The sequence below is a fragment of the Manis pentadactyla genome, chromosome 10, assembly GCF_030020395.1.
Source record: "Manis pentadactyla isolate mManPen7 chromosome 10, mManPen7.hap1, whole genome shotgun sequence".
NCBI lineage: Eukaryota > Metazoa > Chordata > Mammalia > Pholidota > Manidae > Manis > Manis pentadactyla.
The window spans coordinates 531,995-552,397 of record NC_080028.1 but is presented as its reverse complement, the minus strand read 5'-3'; the positions used below and the strand labels follow the sequence as shown (position 1 = coordinate 552,397).

The window sequence follows — 20,403 nt, the reverse complement described above, 5'->3', positions numbered from 1 at the left end:
CTTCCCTGACCACTGAGCAAGGGGCAGGGCTGGCTCTGGTCCAGAAGTGGAACCTGCCTGGTGAGTCCTCTGGAAGAGCAGCCGGGTTGATCTGCGGGTAGCCATCACTCCCTGTCCCCCTCAGAGTCCATTGGCCTGGGTGGAGGACTCAGCCCACCCCACCCCCAGCCCCAGGCTACCTGGGTTCACAGGGAGCAGGGAGGGTGCTGTGCTAGACAGCTGCTTGTCTGACCGGGGGCCAAGGGACCTGGCCAGTGCAAGCATCTGGTGGGGCAGACCAGCGGGGGTGCAATGACCTCCCCCCTCTCCCCAGGCATTGGGGACAGTGGGGCAGCAGAGCCTGGGATACAAGCTGAGCAAGAGGGAACCCCCTTTATTGCAAAAACCTGGTGCAGGCACTTAACATTCGGAACTCCTTGAGTCATGCAAGGTAGGCGGTCACCACCTGACCACCTGACCGAGAAACCCCTATGGGGAGGACTCACACCCCCATGTCTCAGGCAGGATGCTGTCCACAGCTCACTAGGGTGAGGGCCAACGCAGAGCCAGAGAGAGGGCAGAGGTAGAGCAGGCAGAGGCTTCTTCATAAGCTCTGGGCCAACATCCAGGTCCAGGTCCAGGTCCAGATCCGTGTGTGCTGCCCCCTTAGTGTCCTCAAGGCTGGATGAAGCCCCTGTGCCTGCTGGCTCCCCAACTGACTCTGTGTACTTATGCCTCAGGACCTGCTGCAGTCCCTATACCCAAGAAGGTCCCTTGCCCACCTAAGCTCCTCACATGGTGCACAGCAGGATCTCAGCCCCCTCATGGCGTCAGGAACTGGGGGGAGGGGAGCAACAGTACAGCCACCCCAACTGGGGCCTCCAGCTGGTCATGACCACTGGCACTCAGGGTGCCCACAGATTCACACGTGTGTGCACAGGCCTGGCCATGAAGATGCAGGAGTACACAGTAGTGCACATGCCACACGTGGCCCAGGGAACACGTGGCTCCAGGATGATTTTCTGATTTGACACCTGGTGGCTGTCCCTGCCCCGCCACTTCCCAAGGAAGACCCTGTCCAGCTGTCAGACCTTCGGGTCTCAGCATTTCCAAGGGGAAACTCTCACTTCCAGGCTGAGCAGCTCTGACCACTGAGACCCCTCCCTTTGGGTCTCTGCACGACCCCAGAGACAGCTCTCTGGGGCTGAGGTGATCTGGAGACAGATGGTCCCCAAGAGGAGCCCTATGGCCTCCCAGTCCCCATGGTGAGGCCCCCAGGGAGACCCAGCAGCTGGAAGGGGGCGGGAGGACCAAGGGAGTCCAGGACGCTGGCCCAGACTCCGACACCCACGGCTCGCACATGTGCGCACTTTCATGAGTTCACATGCATACATGGACTGCCCTTAAGGAGCGGTGTGCAGACGAGAGGTCCCAGGCCAGGGACCAGGGCTGCCAGCCATCATGGTGTTGGGAGCCACCCTGTGTGGGAACCTGGCAGGCCGAGAAAGGCGCAGGCAGACTAGGCCCCTCCTTGCGTCCGTGTGCCAGGGGCAGCACCCCGCTCACTGCTCAGGGCCCAGGTTGCCAGGCGGCTTCGGTGGTTCTCGGGGCTTAAAGCTGAGGACTTCCTGGTAGGTGAGCTCTGGGGGGTGAGGGCAAAGGGTGAGGTCAGGCTGCCAATGGCCAAGTGCCCACACCCAGCTGTCTTGTGTCAGCCTCCTGGCCCAGACCCACCACCCTCTGAGGGCAGCCTGGGCTGGTGCTGCCAGCCCCACCTCTGCCTGCCCAACCCTGGAGTGGGGGGGTGTTGTCCTGCTCCCAGACTACTGTGGCGAGGAACCGGGGCTCTTCCTGCAGGACGCAGGCACTGACAGCCTGTTCCTGCCCCCAGGCCCACCCTTCCACTCGGCCATGGAGCGCTCCTTGGCCTCCTCGCTCTCCTCATAAGGCTCAGCTTCAGGCTCATCATCTGGGTCGTGGTACTGGCTGAAGTAGGCGTGGGCCAGGGCCTCAGCTGCACTGATCCTCTGGTCGCTGTCCAGCACCAGCATCCTTCCCAGGAGGTCCACAGCTGCAGAGTGGCCATAGGGGGAGGTCAGCTGCGCATCGAAGGCCAGACATGAGCCCAGACCAGCCCCGGGGCCCATCCTCACCCAGGGGGTTGGCTCCGTGGAAGATGCTCCTGAGGTCCTTCTGGGGCATGGGGGGCAGGGACTGGATGTATGTCCGGGCCTGGGGGCACATGGGAAGGACCTGGGCGGACTGCTCAACCCCTGCCTCCCCAGCACCAGGCTAGGCAGGGGCTTCAAGCCCGGCAGGCGCTTGCCGAGAGAAGCTCCCAGACTCATTCACACCAACAGGCCTGGGCATGGACAAGCACAGACCTGACGTCCCCTGCTTGGATCTGGTGGCACTAGCCCCTCGCCAGGCCCTCGATGTCTGCAGGATCTGGGCCTGGAGCCGCCCACCGCCCTTGGCCAGGCCACTCTTGGTTGACGCAGTGGCTTCGCCCTCACTTCCTCGAGCCAGGAACGCCTTCCCTGCTCTCCTGTTCCCCCTGAAGGGTCAGGCGCCGGCCCTGGACTCTAGTTCACTGTGCAACCCACACTCCCCACATGGCGCTGGATCTGTTCCCACACTGCCCCTTCCTCCAGGGTGCCTGGGGGCTTGGTCAGCAGAGGGAGCCGGTGGCTGGTGACTCACATGTTCCGAGGATATCTTTGCCAGAACCTCAGGGCTGGGTGTGCCCACCACCTCCATGATGCGCTTCAGCTGGTCAATGTCTGCCTGGCTCAGGAAATGCCCACTGGCCAGGCAGAGACGTTTCCCAGGCCCCCAGATCTTAGGAGCACCACCCAGAACCTGCTTTTCTACACCTGGGGAAGGAGGTACAGCCCAAGGAGGTACCGCATGGGGCAGAGGAGGCAAGACTGGCCAGAAAGGGCCAGGGCCCACTTCTCTTGACCTCCACCCACAAGGGGGGACCCTGGCTCAACCCTCCTCCCCAACCTGAGCCAAGGATACAGTCACTTCCTGGGAAGAGAGCCTTTCCCTGGAGCAACTCGGCCATGATGCAGCCCACGGACCATATGTCCACTGTTGGGGGAGGGGATACCATCAGTCTGCCCACCCCATGTCCCTCCTTGGAGAACTGGGGGCAGCCTAGGGTCCCCTCTGTCACAGCTGGGCCCACAGATTTCCTCCTTTAGACTGACCCTAGGCAGGTGGAGGAGTTAGCCCAAGACACACCATGTTGTGGACCTCTCAGGGTCTGTATTTTAATTCTGGTCTGTGTCTGGGACTAATTTTAAGTCTGGGACTGTGTCTATCCCCCAAGACAGGGCACCCTCCCAGGCCCTTTTGTGAGCTGGCCTGCCTGCCCTGGCCCCCCTGCACAGCTGCCCCCATATGGGTTGACACCACCTGTCTGGTTGTAGTGCATCCAGTTGAGCATGATCTCAGGTGCACGGTACCAGCGTGTGGCCACATAGCCAGTCATCTCCTCGTCAGCCTGGCGTGCAAGCCCAAAGTCCAGAATCTAGGGTGACCACCAGGGTTGTCAGCATCCCCATATTCCCCTCCCCACTGCCTGTGGTCCCCCACCCCTGGCGCTCACCCTGAGCTCACAGTCCTCATTCACAGCCACGTTGCTGGGCTTCAGGTCCTGCAGGGCAGGCAGGTGTGAGCTCAGGAGTTGCCCAGCCTGGCTCTGCAGCGGCCTGGCCCCACACTCAGTCAGCCAGCCGACCGCACCTACCCGGTGGATGATCCCCGCTGAGTGGATGTACTGAGGGGAAGACCATGGAGTGTCAGGTCCGGCCGCAGACCCCACCCCACCCACCTGCCCCCGCACCCACCTTCAGCCCACGCAGCAGCTGGTACACGAGGAACTGGACGTGCTCATCACTCAGTGCCTGGCACTTGACGATGCTGTTCAGGTCGGCGCCCATCAGAGTGGTCACCAGGTACCTGGGTGTGGTCAGGGGTCAGCACGTAGCCCCACGCCCTGTCCCACACGTGCTCCCGCCACAGCCCATGCTCACACTTCGCTGAAGTCCTCAATGGACGTGCCCGGTGTGAACACATCCAGCAGTCCAATGACCTGAGTCGGGAGAGGAGTCAGGACTCGGTGCCTCATCCAGAGCCCCAGGAGAACCCTGCCCGCCTGGCTGGCCGTGACCCTCACATTCTCGTGCTTGAGGTGCTTGAGCAGCCGCAGTTCTCGGTATGTCCTCCGCGCGTGCACTGGTGACTGAAAGGGTCTTGACAGCTTCTTCACCGCAACCTGCTGGCACAGCCGTGCGTCATAGGCAGAGCTGCAGGTGGCCAGAGAGGGAGGCCCGTGAGGGAGGCAGGCCACCCCCGCCTCTGCCCCAGCCTTCCCAGGCCACAGGGCCCCGTCCTGCCCCACCCAGGAGACCCAGGGCGGAAGCTGGACCTCCCTGCTTCCTTGCTGCTGTGACTCTAACCCCCAGCTCAGCACAAGGCCGGGGGGAGTCTCTGTCAGCCAGGGTAGAAATATCAGCCCCAGCAAGCGTCTTCCTGCTACCACCTGGGCTATGGGTCTAGGCGGTTCCCTCAGGGTTCCAAAGCTGACTCCAAGCCCCTGGGCCCCCAATGCCTCTGAATGTTCAAAATATTGAGGAAAAGCTGGGCAAAGGTGTTTACCGCATCAGTATTTTTAACAGTGAGAAACTGGACAGCAGGAAATGTCCAGCAGAGGGTGATGTCCAGACCCACAGACTATCCACCCTTGCCCAACCGCACTCCCCAGAGGTCCAGACCCTCTGCCTCCACACCCATCTACTCTTCACAGGGCAGGAGACAAGGGTCACTGGCTTCATCTTCAAATGAAAACGGTCCAGCCACCCTATCCCCAAGGTCTCACCGCTCTCGGAATCAGGCCCAGCTTAAAAGCAATGCCTCTGCACAGGCTGCTGCCTGCAGCCAGTGCTCCTCCTCCCCCCACCTTCACCTCCTGTCCCTGGAATCCTGCCCTGGAAACAGGGCCTGTAGGACCTGGGATGCTCGTGGGCCCAGGTGGTGGTAGAGGAAAGCCAGCTAGGTGCCTGGGGTGTCCATGGTCCCCCGCCCCCAGCCAAGGGCCTGCTGGGGAAGGTCCGTGCCACTCCTGGGGTGGGAAGCAGGGGCACGGCCCTTCATGTGGGGCTGCAAATCCTTTTCCCTGACTGCCTCTTGGCAGTCAGGAGACAGGGATGGCACTGGGTTGCCAGCCTCATCAGAAAACGTAGGAGCCCAGGAGAAGACCATCACCTGCACAGGGGCCATGCAGACTAGGTGCAGGGGAGAGAGATGGGTGTCTCTTGAGCTTGGCACTCCCTAGGAACTCCCAAAAGGTGATTCTGTGCCAGAAGTGAATATAGCAAGGACTGCCAGATCTCTGGGGTATCAGGGTGTGGGCAGGGCACTCACACAGCACACATTGCCCCTCTCTTCCTGCCCTAAAGTATTAGAAATGAAGACACAGGCCTGAGGATGGAATGGTTGAAATGACCTGAGGTTCCTGAGGGCTGGTGAGTGACACCATGAGGTCCGAGGCCTCGGGGACCCCAAACCCCTGCTCCAGGCTCCAGAGCTGGGCCTTGGTAGGCGCTCCGGAGAAGTCCACTCTTCAACTTCTGCCAAAGCCTGGAACAATGCCCCAACCCTGGCCACCCCCGCCCCTGCCTCCCCACCCTCAAGACTCCCTCTGGACATCAGCCCTCTAGCACCAGCCTCAGTAAGGAACCCACGTAAGGGGCTGGGGGGTAATTTTCAACATCCACACCCCACATCAACCTCATTGTTATTGCGACTGCAACCAGGGTTCCCTGCAGCCACCTCCCCATTTGGCCCCGGTAGAACCCCAATCCTCACCTGCCCTTAGATACCCTGTGGGCAGGCTGTCCGGGCCCCATGGCCTAACTTCAGGGCGCAGTGATCTCAGCTCTCTTGGTTAGGGCTGGGTGGGATGCAGACCCTCCTAGGATTGTAGGGGGAATGGCAGGCGTCTCTGCTCACACCTAAGTACATCCTGTGTCTGAGACACTCGCGGAAAACCAGGAGAAGGCAGGACCCACGGGGGTGCTTGAGGCCATTCAAAGGGGAGGGGTCCTGCTCTCCCTCCAGCTGAGCTCCTTTTTCGAACAAAACTACCCCCCTAAGGCAGAGGCATCTGCCAGAAGGAGGCTGCCTGACCCTTGGCCGGGGCACCCCGAATGCGTGGTGCGATATTTAGGGGGCTGGGAGACTCGCCCTGTCGCCGGCTGTGACGCCGCAGTATTAAAGGCCTGATGGGGGACGCTCCGGATCGGACCTGGCGGGAGGACGACCTCTCTCTATGCCCCGGGCGGCTCGGTGGGAAAGTTTCTCCTTCGCGCCCCCCTTCCGCCTCCCCTAATTCATTCTCGGGATCCTCGTCGGGCTGGGGGCGGAGATAGCCGAGGCCCCTCCCCACTCGTGAACCCCGCTCCGGGCGGGGTGGGGCGCGCACAGTCCCGCCCGGCCCCCGCGCCCGCCCCCCACGCCCGCCCCTACCAGACGGAACCGTAGGCGCCCGAGCCCACCGGGCGCAGCCCCTGCAACCGCTGCGGCACCTCCCACACCGTCTTGTTCAGCTCCTGCCGGTAGAAGCCGGCGCGCGGGCCCGACATGTCTGGAGCGGCCGCCGCCCGGCCCGCGGCCCACGCCCCCTCCCCGGCCGCGCCCAGCCCAGCCCCGGCCGCGCCCCGCCCCTGCCGCGCCGGAGACCGAGCCGAGCGCACGGAGGGCGGCAGGATGAGGAGGCGGCGGCGGCGGGGCGGGGCGGGGCGGGGCGCGGCCGGGGGCGGGGGCGCCGGCAGACAAACGCGCGGCTTCCCGGCCCTCCGAGGCGGCTGGCGAGCGGAAACCAGCCCTCGCCTCGGGGGCGGGCCCGGGGGAGGGGCGGCCCGCCCCGCTCGCTCCTAACGCCTGAGGTCCACGCGCGTCTCCGCACGCCCGCGGTGTTCCGCTCTGGCCCCGGGCACCGCCCGATCCCGGCCGCCGCTGCTGCCCAGTCTCCCCGTCGTCTTCCCCTGCACCCTTCCCGCCGCCTCCTCTTGCATGTACAACCCCCTTCAGCCTGCTCGGGTCCCCACCCGCTCCGGGCCCTGAACCCGCTCCCCCAGAAATGAAGTAGAACTCTCAAAATCAAAGAATCCAGGGGCGGTCGATGGGATTTCCATCAAGACAGAATGCCACCTGATGTAAACCGGCACGTGGTTGGACAGGCCCTCTGCGGCGAGCCTATGGAGGCGCCTTGGACGCCTGGGTAGCCTGGAGGCCTAGCCTGGACGGTGTGCCCGCCTCCTGGTAACCTGATGTCGGCCTCGCCCCGCGCTGGCCCGCGCTCGGCCCTCCTTCTCTTCAAAGTGTGACCGCGGGCCAGGCCTGGGACCAGCCGTGTCAGGACCAGGGACAGCGGCGGCTCCCGTTGGGGTGGGGTGGGGTGAGCTGGTGGTAGTGTTCCCTTAAGACGCTATCCCTGAATGGGTCTTCTGTGGGGCCTGTACCGTCCCTCCTTCCGAAACAGTCCTCAGCCGCCCGCTCTGGCTTCCCCGGTGGTGAGGAGCCCTCCCAGGCCCGGCCGCGGAGGTCCGGTTCCCGCAGGCGCCCCACCGTATCCGCCTAGCGCGCTGCGCCCGCCATCTACTCTTCCTCTTACTGTGAAGTGACCAGGGTTCGGAGAGCACTGCCCCCCAGACAGACGTCCCCTGACCCTGTGCTCTGCGGAGCCCTGATGAGCGGCTGCGTCGTTCCCTCCCAGGAAAGTGGGAAACAGGTTCTGAGTTGCCGGCCTCCGGTTCTTCGAAACAAACTAGTATTTGAGTTTTTAATATGAATCCCCTTATTTTAAAGTATTAGCAACCCAATAAAAATTAACGTGTGTCAAGCAGTACCGGGCTAACAGACGCATCTGGGCGAATGGGGCCGCCGGCCACCCTCGCTCGCGTACCCTAGAAGCCGAGTCTCGAACCGCCCCTGGCCGCAGTTTCCCCTCTGGGAGCCAGTGTTGGCCAGGCGGTGACGGACCAGGGACCTGCCCTGGGGCGCCTTTCACAGGCCCCGGGCAGGCCGAGCTTTGCGCGGAGTTGATGGAATTTCAGCTAAGGCGCCGGTGGGGAGGGGGCGGAGCTGCGGGCAGCCGGCGGCCTTGGTCTGCGCCGGGCAGGTGGGCCCGGATCGCGTTCCCAGGGCGACAGGCCCCGCCCCTGCCGGCGCTGGGGGGATGCCGAGGGGACCCCTCCGACCTCTCACGAATCCCCGCTGTGAGCGGTCTGAGGAGCAGAGAGCTGGGCCTGCCTGCCTGGCTCAGCGGGCCACGCAGGGTGGAGTCTCCCCTTGACATTCGCCTGTGTGCCCGCCCAGCCTCAGGCACACAGGGCTCTGCCACACTGCCCCTGGGCAAGGTCAGCTCGTCATACTGCAGACCAGTGACCAGGAGTTTCTGGCAGGGGGGCAAGGACAGGGCACAGACAGGACTAGACAGGTCCGAGAGGCTCCACACAGGTGACACCAGTAGGCTGGGTCTGCCTCTAAGACTGAGCCTGACCCGAGCAACAGGGAGGAGGGTGGTGGCCCGGGCAGGAGGGCGAGGCAGGCAGGGCAGGGTGGAGATCTCCGGACCTCAGATCTTTACTCTCAGGGTGATGGGCTGCTGCGCAGGGCAGTTTCACAGCGCTGTCCTGGCCCCCAGGTCACGTCCTGGGGCACAGACTGAGCCTGTGAAGGGGTTTGCACGGAGGGGACCGCAGCCAGGAGTGAGGACGGGCAGGACCACCCTGCCCAGGTCCTTCTCAGCCCTCTCCTGCGATTCTCACTCCTCAGCATCGCGATCCCACCCCTTCTCTCCACGTCCCCGGTCCCCCTGCACTGACCCAGGCCACCCCCTTTGTGGTCCCATGCTGGTCTCCTGGGGACCATTTCTCCCTAAGGTCAGAATGAATTTCCTGAAATGCTAATCTGGCCTGTCTCAGGCCCAGGTGATTTAGGGGAGGGTTCATGCTCTTAACCACCAAGCAGGGTGTGGCCTGTTCTCTGGAGGTCAAGGTCGTCGAGGCTGTCCTGCCCTCCCGTCCCTGCCTTCCTTCTCCCACCCCCTTGGGAGGAAAGTAAGTGGAAAGCAACAGGAAGGGCATGGCACCCCTCGGCCTCAGCACCCTGCCTGACGCCGTGCACCCTAGCATCCACACCCAACTCCTAACCTTCACTGGCACCATGTAAGGACAGCCCCAGGGCCCCTTCACACTTCTGTCCTCTAAAACAGGGAACCCCATCTTTTGAACATGCAGCCCTTCCCCTATCTCCAGGCTCTTCAGAGTGGAAGGGGTTCTCATGGACTCTTCCCCTCTTCTTGCCTAGCCACCCAGTGGCGGCGGGTGGGGGTTGGCAGTAGTGGCCTGCAGGGCCTCAGTTCCTGCCTCACCCCCATGGAACCCCCAGCTCAGCATTCCCAAACTGACCCCCCTGCTCTGGCTTGCACCTTGTTCAGATTTCCTAACCAGCTGGGTCTCTGAGAAGGGGAAGGCCTAGCATGGGCCTCAGCAGTGTCATTTCAGGGTCCCTGGGGTAGAGGAGGTCAGTTTTGCGCCCTTTCCATGTGGCTTGAATGAGGCTGCCCCAGTGCACAGGTGCTTCATTGTCAAGGCCTAGACCACTGAGACTTCCCAGCCGCCTGGGCTGGGGCTGCCTGCCAACAGTGGCTCTGCTGAGGATAAGGCAGCACATGCTGGGAGACAGTTCAGAGAGATGGAACCCAAAGACATGTGAGCACCTGGATCTAGCCAGACCTTAAGCTGGCTATCGCCATGCTCCTTGCTATGGAGCCACTAAATTCTTATGCTTGGATTGGTATTCTTGAGCACAAAGGCTCCCTGAGGGCAGGCCCTTTCTACTGCCACATACCTAGTACCCAGCACAGTACATGCTGAACGGATGAAAGCCAGACATGCTGATGCTGTGTGCATACACATATGTGCCTGCTGGATGCAGGGTGGCACATATAGTGGCTCCGGCCCTGTATGCGGCATGGGGACTGGGAGCAAACCCTCTCCAACCGTCACCAGGTTCCCGGATGACTCCCTACCTCTGGCATCAGCAAGGGTGCCACTCACTCTCAGGTACACAGCCCTTGAGTCCTACTGATGTCCTGAGTTATCCTGGCGTGGTTTATGGACCAAGGAGCCAACCCTAAAGGCCCCACAGCTTTGAGTTGGGGGGTCAGAGCCTTCCCAGAGCCATCCCAGTGTCCTGTGGGCTCTGTACACAGTAACGGCTTACTAAATGAATGCTGGGGGCCATGCCCATGAAGCATCCCCACCTTATAAAGGAGGAAACAGGTCCTGGACAACTCAAGGTTCAGTGGGCTCAGACCACACCCCACCCCTGCAGCAAGACTCCTAGTGGCCCAGCCCAAGAGGAAGGGCGGCAGGGGACAGTGCAGCCACCAGATGGCGCCTAGGCCAGCCCAGTCCCCACCGCCAGGCAGGGCCGCCCCCCTGCAGCTCTGCGACCACAGTTGCTGCTGGCCCGCAGGGCAGCCTTTGCATGCCCAGGCCTCGGCTCCCAGTCCCTGGCCATCCTGTTCTCTGGGGCAGCAGGGAGGATGTGTGCTCAGCTTCAGCATCCCCCGGCCAGACCCCAGCACAGGCCTGGCCCAAAGGGGCCAAGGACGGTGTGGTGGGGGGTTCGAGTCCGCACGTGCCTACCAGAGGGCGAGACCCCAGCTAGGGCCAGTGTCCAGGGAGACAGGCCGTGAGCAGGACGGGCCCAGGAATGAGCAGGGGCGAGCAAGCCAGGATGGCAGGTCAGCAGCCCCAGGAGAAACCCAGTCAACCGCAGAGTGAAAAAGACAGCTGTATTTGATTTACAATTAACAAGATTTACAAAAGGGGATCAGGGTAGGGTGGCGCTAGTGGAGCTGCTCCTGGCGCCCCCAGGCCTGGGCAGGGCCTCCAGGTCAGCCTGTCTGACAGGCCGAAACCAGAACCCCTCTGCTGGGGCCCCTCTGGCCACCTGGGCCTCGACGTCTGACGTCCAGCTTGACCTTTGAGGTGGGGCCCACAGCACAGAGTCCACCCAAGTGCTGGCACCCTGCAGAGCAGGCCAGGTGAGGTCAGGAAAGCATCGTACCTTTTCTCTTCCCATCCAGGTGGGGCAGACGTGACAGTCTGGTCCAGGCCCTAGGGGCCACAGGCACTCAGACCCCCCCTGGAGTCCAGGCCCATGGATCTGAGGCGGCTGCTGGTGTTTGGGAAGTGGAGGCTGAGGCCCAACTGCCCCCAGCAACCTAGCGTGGCACCAGGGCATAAGGCACATTTGCGAATCACTCAGGAGGCTCGACGCAGAGCATCCCCAATGCTGGTTCTGGAGGAGGGAGCTGGTGCTGGCACGCCATGAACTCCAAGGTGGGGGTTCCCCTGCTGCACCCACACTCAGATGCAGGGGCTCCTCCTCTGCTGGCAAGAGAAAAGGGCTGAGCCCCACCAACTCGGCCTCATTCCCCAGGGGCTGCCTGACACTGGCCATCACACACCTGTGCCAGAGACTGTGGTGCCAGAGGTCAGAGGTCTGTGACCTTGTTCTCAAGTGCAGCCGCAATCTGCTGCAGGCGGAAGGCCAGCTGCATCTTCTGGGCGGCGGGATCCTCCTCCAGGGCGTTGATGATCTGAGGGTGGGCAGTGTCAGGCCCAGACCAGGGGAGGAGGCTGCCCGAGCTGCCACCCTGGGGAGGACTGGACCCCCTACCTCATCATAGTACTTCTGCGTGTACTGGTAGAGCTGGTGCAGGGCCACAAGGGTGTTCAGGGAGTCTGTGTGCGCCTGCAGGGGGAGGCAGTGTGACCCTGCAGGCAGGAGGCTGTCCCCCAGTGGGGAATTGTGTTGTGACGTGTTGTCATGGGCAAAGGGAGACACAAAGGGTCACAGACACATGCTGGCCTCAGACAGACACCCCCCCACATCCACCGAGACATGGCAGGCAGCTGGCTCAGCCCCCTGCTCACCAGCCAGTCCACCTTGCACACGTGCTCACACACAGGTCCCAGCCCTTCTGGGCCCACCCTCGGCTTCTCTCCTGTGGGCATGACCTTACCCAGCCCAGCACTGCAGCCTCCTGCCCTGCTCAGCAAGGGGCTTTGGGAGAGGTTGGGGGGTGGCTCGGCCCAGGGAGGGTCAGTTGGTGCGTCCCCTGTGGGGCCCTTACCCGGGAAATCTCTGCCAAGTGTGTGTTCATGTCCTGGTCGCTGACCTGCACCATCTGCCTGATCCCCTTGTAATAACTGTGGGGAGAGTCAGTGGGGGCAGGAGGTTACAAGAGACAGTGGGGCAGAGGGTCTGAGGGTGGACCAGAAGCTGCCCCCACCAGGGCCCTCCCCTCAGTCACAGGCGTGAACCACCCCCGAGGGACCCACAGGGTGGGGTCTGGCCTGGTGGCGGGCAGCACTCACGCTTCCACCATCTTCTTGTAGGTAGAGATCTCCTTGGCGTAGAGCAGCTTGTTGCTGGGGGAGTCCTATGGGGGTCAGAGCTGAGTGATGCCCAGGGAAGGAGGGCTGGCCGGTGCCCCTGCCCTCAGCCCGATGGAGGCAGGTTCACACCCACTCAGGACCCCAGAGAAAGGAGGGGTGTTTAGGGCTGGGATCCAACTGGGCTGCTCCCCCTGCCCAGCTACAGACTGAGGGGGCTCCCAATGCTGTCAATTTCTCTGCCTGAGTAAAAGGGGTCCCACAGGAAAGAAAGGGTGGGGATCCAGGCTGCCTCAGGCCCTCTGCCTCCCACATCCTTGGTCGACTTACACCTGCCTTTTTCCTGAGCTCCAGCCCGAGACATGCAAATTCATACCACAAACTTCTGGCGCATCCCAAACTGACTTCCTCACCCCATCGTGGCTGCAGTTTCCCAGGCCCGTCGCTCACCCCACCCCATGGGCAACCCCCTCCAGCCCCTCCATGCCTCCTGGGCGATGACCCACTTCTCCCCACCCTGCCAGCGCTGCCTTCAGGGTCCACTCACACGGCTCAGTTTGTGCTCTGTGCGTGTGCAGGCGTCCATGAAGGTCTGTGCGATGACCGACAGGGAAGCGTCCACCACCTCATGAACGTGCACGTCAAAGATGAAATGGGGGTTCTTGAGGATGTTCACCCAGAACCGGAGCGGTAAACTGCGGTAGAGCGGCAGGTAGTGAGGGGCCATGAGGGCCTGTGCAGGGAGGCAGCGGGGAGAAGGGTCCCCCACCTGTTGGTCTTCCAGATGTGGATGGTGTCTTCGTCCTTGATGTCATGTTTCTCCGCCTGCTCATCCAGGAAGTCGAAGAAGTACTTGACGGCAGGCGGCACCGCATGCCCGGGTGCCAGCACACTCTGGAAGAAGTTGTCCACAAACTGCTGCAGCGTGCCCTGTGGGGGCAGAGGGGGGTGCAGAGGCTGGCTCAGCACGTCCCCGGGAGCGGCCCCAGGCCTGCCATGCGCCCAGCGCAGCCCACCTTGACGGACAGCAGGCGGGTCAGGTAGAGCTCGGTGATGGCCTTGGTGCGCTCTTTCTCCTTCACGCTGCCCCGCTTGGACTTGCCTTCATCCACCTCATCTGCCGGCCTCACCAGGTGCCACACGCGGTTCTCCTCCTCCAAGAGGGCATGGCCTGCAGGGAGAGGGGACCACGGGGCTCAACAGCTCCCCCAGATGACAGCACAGGATGGACACCATCCACGCTGACCTCCAGAGGCCTAACAGGACAAGAGGAAGGGACTCACGCTCTCCAGGCAGGTCCTGCTGGCTGTCCTCGGGCTGCTGGGAGACCCCCACCTTGGACAAGATGAGAGTGGCTCCATCCCGGACCTGGGGAACGTGGTCATGAGAGCTAGCCTCGCTCCCCATTCCAGGCAGGGAGTGCTGCCCCCAGGCCCAGCCACCCACACTCACGTTGTAGTGCATCAGGGTGTTGATGCGCTTCCAGCGGCCTTCCCGCTGAGAGGTCAGGTCCAGGTCTGACAGAATCTGGGCTGTAGACCCAGGACGCCACTCTGCAGGAGGACACAGCCCAGTTCTGGGAGCCCGGCCACAGACTACCCTACCCAGGCTCTTTCTCTGTCCCCCAATCCCACCTGCCCGGCCAAGGCCCTGAAGGCAGACCACTCCCCAGGGCACAGAGCCAGGCACACAGGGACCATGCTCACCGAGGACCACACTGTCAACCTTAGGCCAGCGAGAGCAGGGCTGTGTGCGGTACACCTGGTCAATGATCTTCTCCTTGACCTGGGAGATGGTGTCACAGTTGAGGACCTTGACAGGGACGGCATCAACCCCTTCATCCTGGACGATCACGCTCACTGTCTGCAAGGGAACATGGGATGAAGAGCAGGCAGAGGAGCCCTCACTCTCACACCCTCAACCCCTGATGTGGGGGCAGCCTTAGGCCACCCTGCAAGGCTGCACCCTCGGGTAGAGAGGCGAAGGGTGGGCTCTGGGCCCCTACAGTGCCCAGGGAGGCCTGGCCTCACCCGCCCCTGAACACCTGACTCAATAGGACAGAGAGTGGAGACTCGGGGGCCTCTGGTTCAGCGATGGCTCACTCTAGGTAGTCCAAAAGCGTTGCAGGAGCACACACACAGATTATACACTGCCTGTTCATGGGCGCACAAGCTCACCACCACACACGTGGGGTGTACTCAGGCCCCCTACACATGCCTGCAGCAGCCCTTTGTGCATGGGAGGCAGCTGGCTCAGGCTTACAACATGCAGAGCCCCCATCCATGGACACCATCAGGGCCTGATGCCCTCTAGGTTCCATGACCCAGGCCTCTGGAACCTGGCCCAAGGGGGTCCTGAAGCCCAGCTGGACCCTGGACTCACCAGGGGCGCATATTCCACATCGTCCCCCAGCAACCCTGTGTCGTTGAGGGTGTACTTGGCCTTCTTCTGAACAGCGTCCACTGGTCCCTTCTCCACCTGATGCTTAATGGCCTTGAAGAGCTTGTACAGTGGCTCACCGGCACTGTCCTGAAGCAACGCGAAGCAGCTCAGCCACGGGTGGGTGGGGGGGGACCAACATGCCATGGCGGAAGCAAACCCACACAGGTGGGACCAGGCCCATCTGGAGGTGCTGCACGGGCAGACAGACTTTGGGGGGCAGCACCACCCTGACCCTCTCCCACCCCTGGCTGGGCCATGTGGAGCCCACCTTGAGATACTGGTATAGGCAGATGGACATCCAATTGGACAGCATCCTCTCCACCACCGTCTCAGACCTAGAAGTGCGGAGAGGCCTTGTACCAGGGACCTCTCATTGCCCCTAGGCCTAGCTCGCTCACAAGCACCAGCCCGCCCTCCCCAGTCAGGCCCTGGGTCCCTGTCAGGATGCACATGCATGGCCTGTAGGGACTGAGCACCCAGCCCCTGGAGGACGGTTGTATTATCTCCTACCCCACCCTACAGAGGGCAGCAGCCGACCAGCAGAGACCTGCTGTCAGGGACCCCAGCCCCTGCCGGCCCTCCTCCCCACTCATCTGCATGGTGGGCCTGCTGGCAAACCCAGCGGCCAATGAGCCGTGTGCGGCCACCGCCCGCCCTCCCGCCCCAGTCCCCCACACCTTCGCAGCATCAGCTTGGGGTTCTTGGCCACCACGTATTGCTCCATGAGCTCCAAGAAGAGCGTGCGCATGATGTCCGTGTAGTACTCCAGCTTCCCGTGCAGAGCCACCGTCAGCAGCGATGCAAAGTAGACCTTGGCGCGGGCCGAGAACTCGCGCTGGTTCTCCAGGGTGTGGATGAACTGTGCAGGGGCGGGTCAGTCAGACAGGGCGCGGCCCCGCCCCTGCGGACCCAGGCCCCGCCCCTGAGGACCCAGTCCCCGCCCCAGACCCACCGCCCCCGCGGCGCGGCCCGCTTACGTTGACGAGGAAGGACTTGCTATTAAGCAGGTTGGAGAACTGGTAGAGGGCCTGCTCCACCACGGGCCTCCGAGACTCGGGGATGTCCAGCTTGCCCGTGATCATCACATCCTTGTCGCCGTCCTTGGAGGGCAGGAAGAAGACGCGGTCGGTGTAGGTCTTGTAGTCCAGCACAGGGATGCCTGCCTCATGCACGTCGCTAGTCTGGTCCTCCATCTCGATCATCAGGTCTGCGGGGAGGCTGTGGTGAGGCCCCCGGCCACTCGCCCTCCTCCCTCTGCGTGTGGCCCGCCCAGCCCTGGCCCCTACCGGTGAACTCCTTCTTGCAGCGGTCCCGCACGCTCTCCTCCAGGCCCTCCAGCTGGGACTTGATCTTCTCGTACTCACGCTCCGCCTGCTGGCTCTTCCTCCTGGGGGCACAGGAGGCTCGTGGGACCTGGCCTGGGTCAGGCCTCCTGGTGCTGGGCTGTGGGCGTGCCCAGAGGGCGCGGGCGAAGTGAGAGGGGCTCACCAGTAACAGTACACGGACACTGCGATGACGGCCACCATGGGGACAATGACCAGGGGCAGGATGAGGCTGAGCGGCACGTCACTCACACGTGTGTCATACTCCACACGGCCCAGCACCCACTCCCGCGAGCCGAACTTCACCTGCACGGAGGGGTGGGCTCAGCACAGAGGGGTGGCTAAGCCCCAGAGCCAGTGCCCCCTGGACACCCGACCTTGCTCACTGGAGCCCCTGCCCTGTGCCCCCTCATCCTCCCACGGGCAGAGCCTCAGCACCCCCCACGCACAATGAACTCAGGCAGGTTGTGTGTTGTGTCCCTCTTCTGCCGCCGTTTTGGGGGGGGCTGCACCTCCGGGGGCTCGCAGTACAGGTCTGTCTCCGTCAGGGTCTTCATGACGCAGCGCTCAGCGCCCACGAAAGCCTCAGCCTCGTGAAGCGTCATTGCCTTGTTCAGATTGGTGCCCTGTGGGGGGCGAAGGCCACAGTGACCAGGAGGGTTGGGGACACCTGGACCAGCAGAGCCCAGGCTTGGGGCTGTGGCCCCACACCACCAGGTCAGGGCCTGACCCCAGGCTGTAGGCCTGAGCCCAAGCGACAGCCAGTCCTCACCCGCGCGTGGATGAGCTTGTTGACCTGCTTCTTGACGCCCCCTGTGAAGTTCTCAAAGGTGGGGTCAGCCACGTACTCAAAGGCGCCGGCCTCGGACCTCAGCAGGGCACGGTGCCCGTCCATTTGAATAAGTGCTGTGAGGTTGTAGGCCTCAGGCTCCTCAGGGACCGCCGGGGATGAGAACACGACCTTGGAGTCGTTGTAGAACACGTACTCCGAGCCCACAACCTATGGACGGGGGCGGGGTTGTCAAGGCCATTTGGCACAAGCCCATCTCTCCCCACACATCCCCAGAAACTGTAGCAGAGCTGCAGCCCAGGTGGCCCCAGCACTGACCATCAGGGGCCGCAGGGGGCCGGCTTCCCGCCGCCGCCGCCAGGTCTGCAGGGGCTCCGCTATGACCACCATGGCGAACCTCTGGATCAGGCTGAAGCCGAGGCCCGTGACGCTGATGCTGCGGCCGCCACTAGGGGTGGGGGTGGTGCCTGAGTGGGCACCCCTGGGCAAGGATGTGCCAGCTGCCTCCAGACCAGGCGCCTGCAAGGCTGTGCCCCCACCAGCTGCCCACCGCAGGTCTGGCCACGCAGCAGGCTTGTGGAAGGCAGAGACTATAGAGTCCCTGACCCCATCTGCTTTTGGGTATGTATCCATGCAGGTCTACGTGAACACAGGCCTGCTGCAGGACTGGGACATGCTCGGGACACGCTCAGGACACGTGACTCTTGAGCACTGCCTTTCTCGCTTGTCAGAAGCAGAGTTGGAGGGGCCATGGGACTGCCCATCTGGGTTTCTAGGAGGGGCTGATCTGCTGCAGTGGGGTTTTCTGGAGGCCGCCTCCTGCTGCGCAGACCGGGCCCCACCACATCCTCACAAGCCCAGTGGACAGAGGGCACCTGGTGAGCGCCTGAATGGGGTGGGTATGGCATGGGTCCCAGGCTGGGGCAGGGGAGAGGGTGGCACTGGCCAGGGAGGGGAGAGAAAGGCCCCACCTAACGAAGCTCCGCAGTGGTGCGAATGCTTTCAGCACGGGGTTCTCGCGGTAGGTGAAGGTGACGCCAGGGCTGGGCACCTGGGAGCCCCCATAGTAGATCTGTAGGGGCAGCTCCTCCAGAGTCGCCTGGGGGCCGGTGACACACTGGAGCTGTGCCCCAAACTGCGTCCTGAGGGATGGGGGTGGCCAGACCAGTGGGTCAGTGGGTCAGATTGGTTTCACTGCCTCCTCCAGGGCAGACTAAGGGTGATGGCCCCAGAGCCCCGACCCCTTCCCCAGTACCAGGGCAGACCAGAGGTTTGCCAGCCTTCTGGTGACACCCACACTTTACAAGGGACATCATTGAGGGTCACCCGCACATCTTCTTCAGAGCCCGTGTCCAGGTGGGTGCCGTTGATGGTCAGCATGGTGCCACCAGCCTGTGGCCCCTGCTTTGGCTCCACACTGAGGGGCTGGGGCTGCTGGCAGAGTGACAAGGGCAGTTCGGTCAGGGGCGCAGCCCCTCTTCCCTCCAAGGGAAGACTGTAGGGGTCAGCAGCAGGGGTCAGACCCCACCCACGTCTGTCCCAATCTACAAGACCCACGCAGGTCCCTGGTGCTAGGCACTTACCTGGTAGGTAAACTGGACATGGGGTGGTGAGTGGCCAAGCTTCCCATTGATGTCCACCGTGACACCCCTCGTGAAGGGTGCCTTGGCACCCCTGATGGTACACACAATCCTGGGTGGGTGATAGGCGTTGGGGGACACTCAGGCCACCTGGCTTGCACACCTAAGGGTGTGAGAGTCCTGGGCACACACATGCCCAGACCACATACTTCCTCTCCATCTGCCCAGTCCCCTGCCTCCCAGGGCAGGGACTGACCCAGCCAATGGAGCCCAGGCCACGGGCCATTCACTCACCGGGTAGACACAGAGTACCATTCTGGCTCAAAGGTGCAGTTCTGGTCAGCCACGGTGACCCTCTTGACGTCATCTGCTCTCACCCCCAAATTGGATCCAAATATGGTGACACGAATGCCCCCACCCAATGGGCCTGTCTCAGGCTGGATCTGGAATTGGCAGAGCCTGGCTGACCCGGCGGCCTGGGCCTGGGGGACATGGGGGGCCTGGGGCCGGGCTGGAGCCCCTCGCCGCCAGGGAGTGGCAGGCTTACCCTGGTGATGACAGGTGGTGGACACTCAGATGTGGCATTGCTGCACAGGGCCTCGTACACACACTGGCTCTGCCCACCACACCACACACACTTGTAGGTGGGGTCAGCGGCCAGGCACAGACTGCAGTCGCTGCGGCCAAATGAGCAATTGTAGAGGGTCACTGTGGAGGGAGAAGCCTGTGGTCAGCAGGGCCACCCTGCTCCCCCTGGCCCACCTGGCCACCACACCCACCTTGGAGCTTGCTGTCGATGTTCTTGCCGTAGGACTTGACATACAGGTGCAGGGGCAGTGTCTCGTTGGCATCCTGGGACAGCTTGGGGGACACACAGGGAGAGGCTGTACTCCCTGATCCCACCCAAGCCCCACAGTGGCCCGTGTGATCCCCTCACAGCCAAGTTCTCACTGTGGCTGGAAGCTGGAGCCTCAGAGATACAAAGAGTCACTTTGATTCCAGGGACACAGGACAGAGAGTGGCTCCCCATCTGTCCCACCCCTCAAGCCCCAGGCAGGAGTGACCAGCACGCACCCACTGCCTGCCCCCGGAGCCCAGCAGCCCGTCCTGTCCACCCTGGGAGCCATACCTTCGGGGTGCGAAAGAAGAAGGCTCCTGACTCCTGTGTGCCCACTGCCACATCGAACTTGAGCAGGTCGCTGCCCACATGCAGGGAGGGGCCCTACAAGGCAGCTGGTCAGGGGAACCCGGACAAGCCAGCCCTTCCTGTCCTGCCCTCTCCCTGCCCCACCCCACCGTCAGCCAGAATAGGTCGTCCCATCCCAACCAACCCCTCCACCACTCCCAGACACCACGGACGCCACCTGAGCACATCACCTGTTCCCTCCTAAGTGGCACCACAGCTGCTCACCCCTCAACACCCTCAGCTCGCTGTCCCTGCTCTCTGCCCACGTCCTCCTGGACCTGCCTCCTGCTGTCCCCGGAGGCATGCTGAGCTAGGCCCTGAGCAGGGAAGCCTGAATGGGGTCGAGGCAGTCCGGCTTGGTCTGCAGGAGGATGGCCATCGGTATGCCACCAGCCATCGTGACCCTGCTGGGTCCCCAGGCCTGTTTGCACTGATGAGCCCGCCCCTCCACCAGGACCCCACAAGTCACACCCCCACCTTCGCTGTGTCCAGGTTCTTGCCCTGGAAGGTCACGTGTGTTTCATGGTTCATGGGGATGACCAGTGGGCTGGGGTTCAGGAACTGGGGGCAGCTGTCCTCCTGCAGGGAGTAAGGCTGGTCAGTCACCTCCCAGGCACAG

General features: G+C 63.0%; 2 protein-coding genes across 22 annotated transcripts in view; both read right to left on the bottom strand.

Moving 5' to 3' along the window:
- Positions 1–353: 353 nt before the first annotated feature.
- On the bottom strand, positions 354–6,704 carry MAPK11 (mitogen-activated protein kinase 11). Of its 7 annotated transcripts, none has more exons than XM_057508408.1 (12): positions 6,517–6,704; positions 4,166–4,295; positions 4,023–4,081; positions 3,837–3,948; positions 3,737–3,766; positions 3,596–3,643; positions 3,403–3,517; positions 3,032–3,075; positions 2,683–2,856; positions 2,133–2,211; positions 1,877–2,050; positions 354–1,621 (listed from the first exon to the last, which is right to left on the bottom strand). In XM_057508408.1, exons 1-12 carry the CDS (start codon positions 6,630–6,632, stop codon positions 1,542–1,544), a joined length of 1,161 nt encoding a protein of 386 aa, XP_057364391.1. In that variant the 5' UTR covers positions 6,633–6,704; the 3' UTR covers positions 354–1,541. The 7 variants fall into 7 exon arrangements, with proteins under 7 accessions (XP_057364391.1, XP_036762650.1, XP_057364392.1 ...); XM_036906755.2 differs by having other exon boundaries at positions 2,683–2,762; positions 3,004–3,075; positions 6,517–6,702; XM_057508409.1 differs by adding an exon at positions 5,871–5,962 and having other exon boundaries at positions 3,596–3,766; positions 6,517–6,645.
- Positions 6,705–10,836: 4,132 nt separating this feature from the next.
- PLXNB2 (plexin B2) overlaps positions 10,837–20,403 on the bottom strand; it is a 28,330-nt gene continuing 18,763 nt past the window's right edge. For 11 of the 15 annotated variants that reach the window (XM_036906685.2, XM_057508380.1, XM_036906682.2 and 8 more), the window contains 27 exons: positions 20,262–20,363; positions 19,728–19,820; positions 19,378–19,459; positions 19,146–19,306; positions 18,893–19,041; positions 18,602–18,710; positions 18,316–18,452; positions 17,990–18,160; positions 17,337–17,466; positions 17,001–17,228; positions 16,678–16,854; positions 16,395–16,534; positions 16,193–16,293; positions 15,884–16,113; positions 15,584–15,765; positions 15,175–15,241; positions 14,847–14,993; positions 14,171–14,327; positions 13,917–14,017; positions 13,748–13,832; positions 13,481–13,635; positions 13,234–13,394; positions 13,012–13,159; positions 12,447–12,511; positions 12,203–12,278; positions 11,746–11,820; positions 10,837–11,665 (listed from right to left, as the gene is read on the bottom strand). In XM_036906685.2, coding sequence (XP_036762580.2) covers positions 11,561–11,665; positions 11,746–11,820; positions 12,203–12,278; positions 12,447–12,511; positions 13,012–13,159; positions 13,234–13,394; positions 13,481–13,635; positions 13,748–13,832; positions 13,917–14,017; positions 14,171–14,327; positions 14,847–14,993; positions 15,175–15,241; positions 15,584–15,765; positions 15,884–16,113; positions 16,193–16,293; positions 16,395–16,534; positions 16,678–16,854; positions 17,001–17,228; positions 17,337–17,466; positions 17,990–18,160; positions 18,316–18,452; positions 18,602–18,710; positions 18,893–19,041; positions 19,146–19,306; positions 19,378–19,459; positions 19,728–19,820; positions 20,262–20,363 — 3,534 coding nt within the window. In that variant the 3' untranslated portion in view covers positions 10,837–11,560. Of the gene's footprint in view, positions 11,666–11,745; positions 11,821–12,202; positions 12,279–12,410; positions 12,512–13,011; positions 13,160–13,233; positions 13,395–13,480; positions 13,636–13,747; positions 13,833–13,916; positions 14,018–14,170; positions 14,328–14,846; positions 14,994–15,174; positions 15,242–15,583; positions 15,766–15,883; positions 16,114–16,192; positions 16,294–16,394; positions 16,535–16,677; positions 16,855–17,000; positions 17,229–17,336; positions 17,467–17,989; positions 18,161–18,315; positions 18,453–18,601; positions 18,711–18,892; positions 19,042–19,145; positions 19,307–19,377; positions 19,460–19,727; positions 19,821–20,261; positions 20,364–20,403 lie in introns of those variants that run through there. The other 4 variants (XM_057508379.1, XM_057508384.1, XM_036906693.2 and 1 more) reach the window with 4 other exon arrangements.

Coding starts and splice junctions, on each gene's coding strand:
- MAPK11 (XM_057508407.1), bottom strand. CDS start 6,632: ATGTCGGGCCCGCGCGCCGGCTTCTACCGGCAGGAGCTGAACAAGACG. Junction 4,296..6,516: donor GGCGCCTACGGTTCCGTCTG/GTAGGGGCGGGC, acceptor GGCCACCTGCAG/CTCTGCCTATGACGCACGGC. Junction 3,076..3,402: donor GATGCACTACAACCAGACAG/GTGGTGTCAACC, acceptor CTCCCCCAACAG/TGGACATATGGTCCGTGGGC.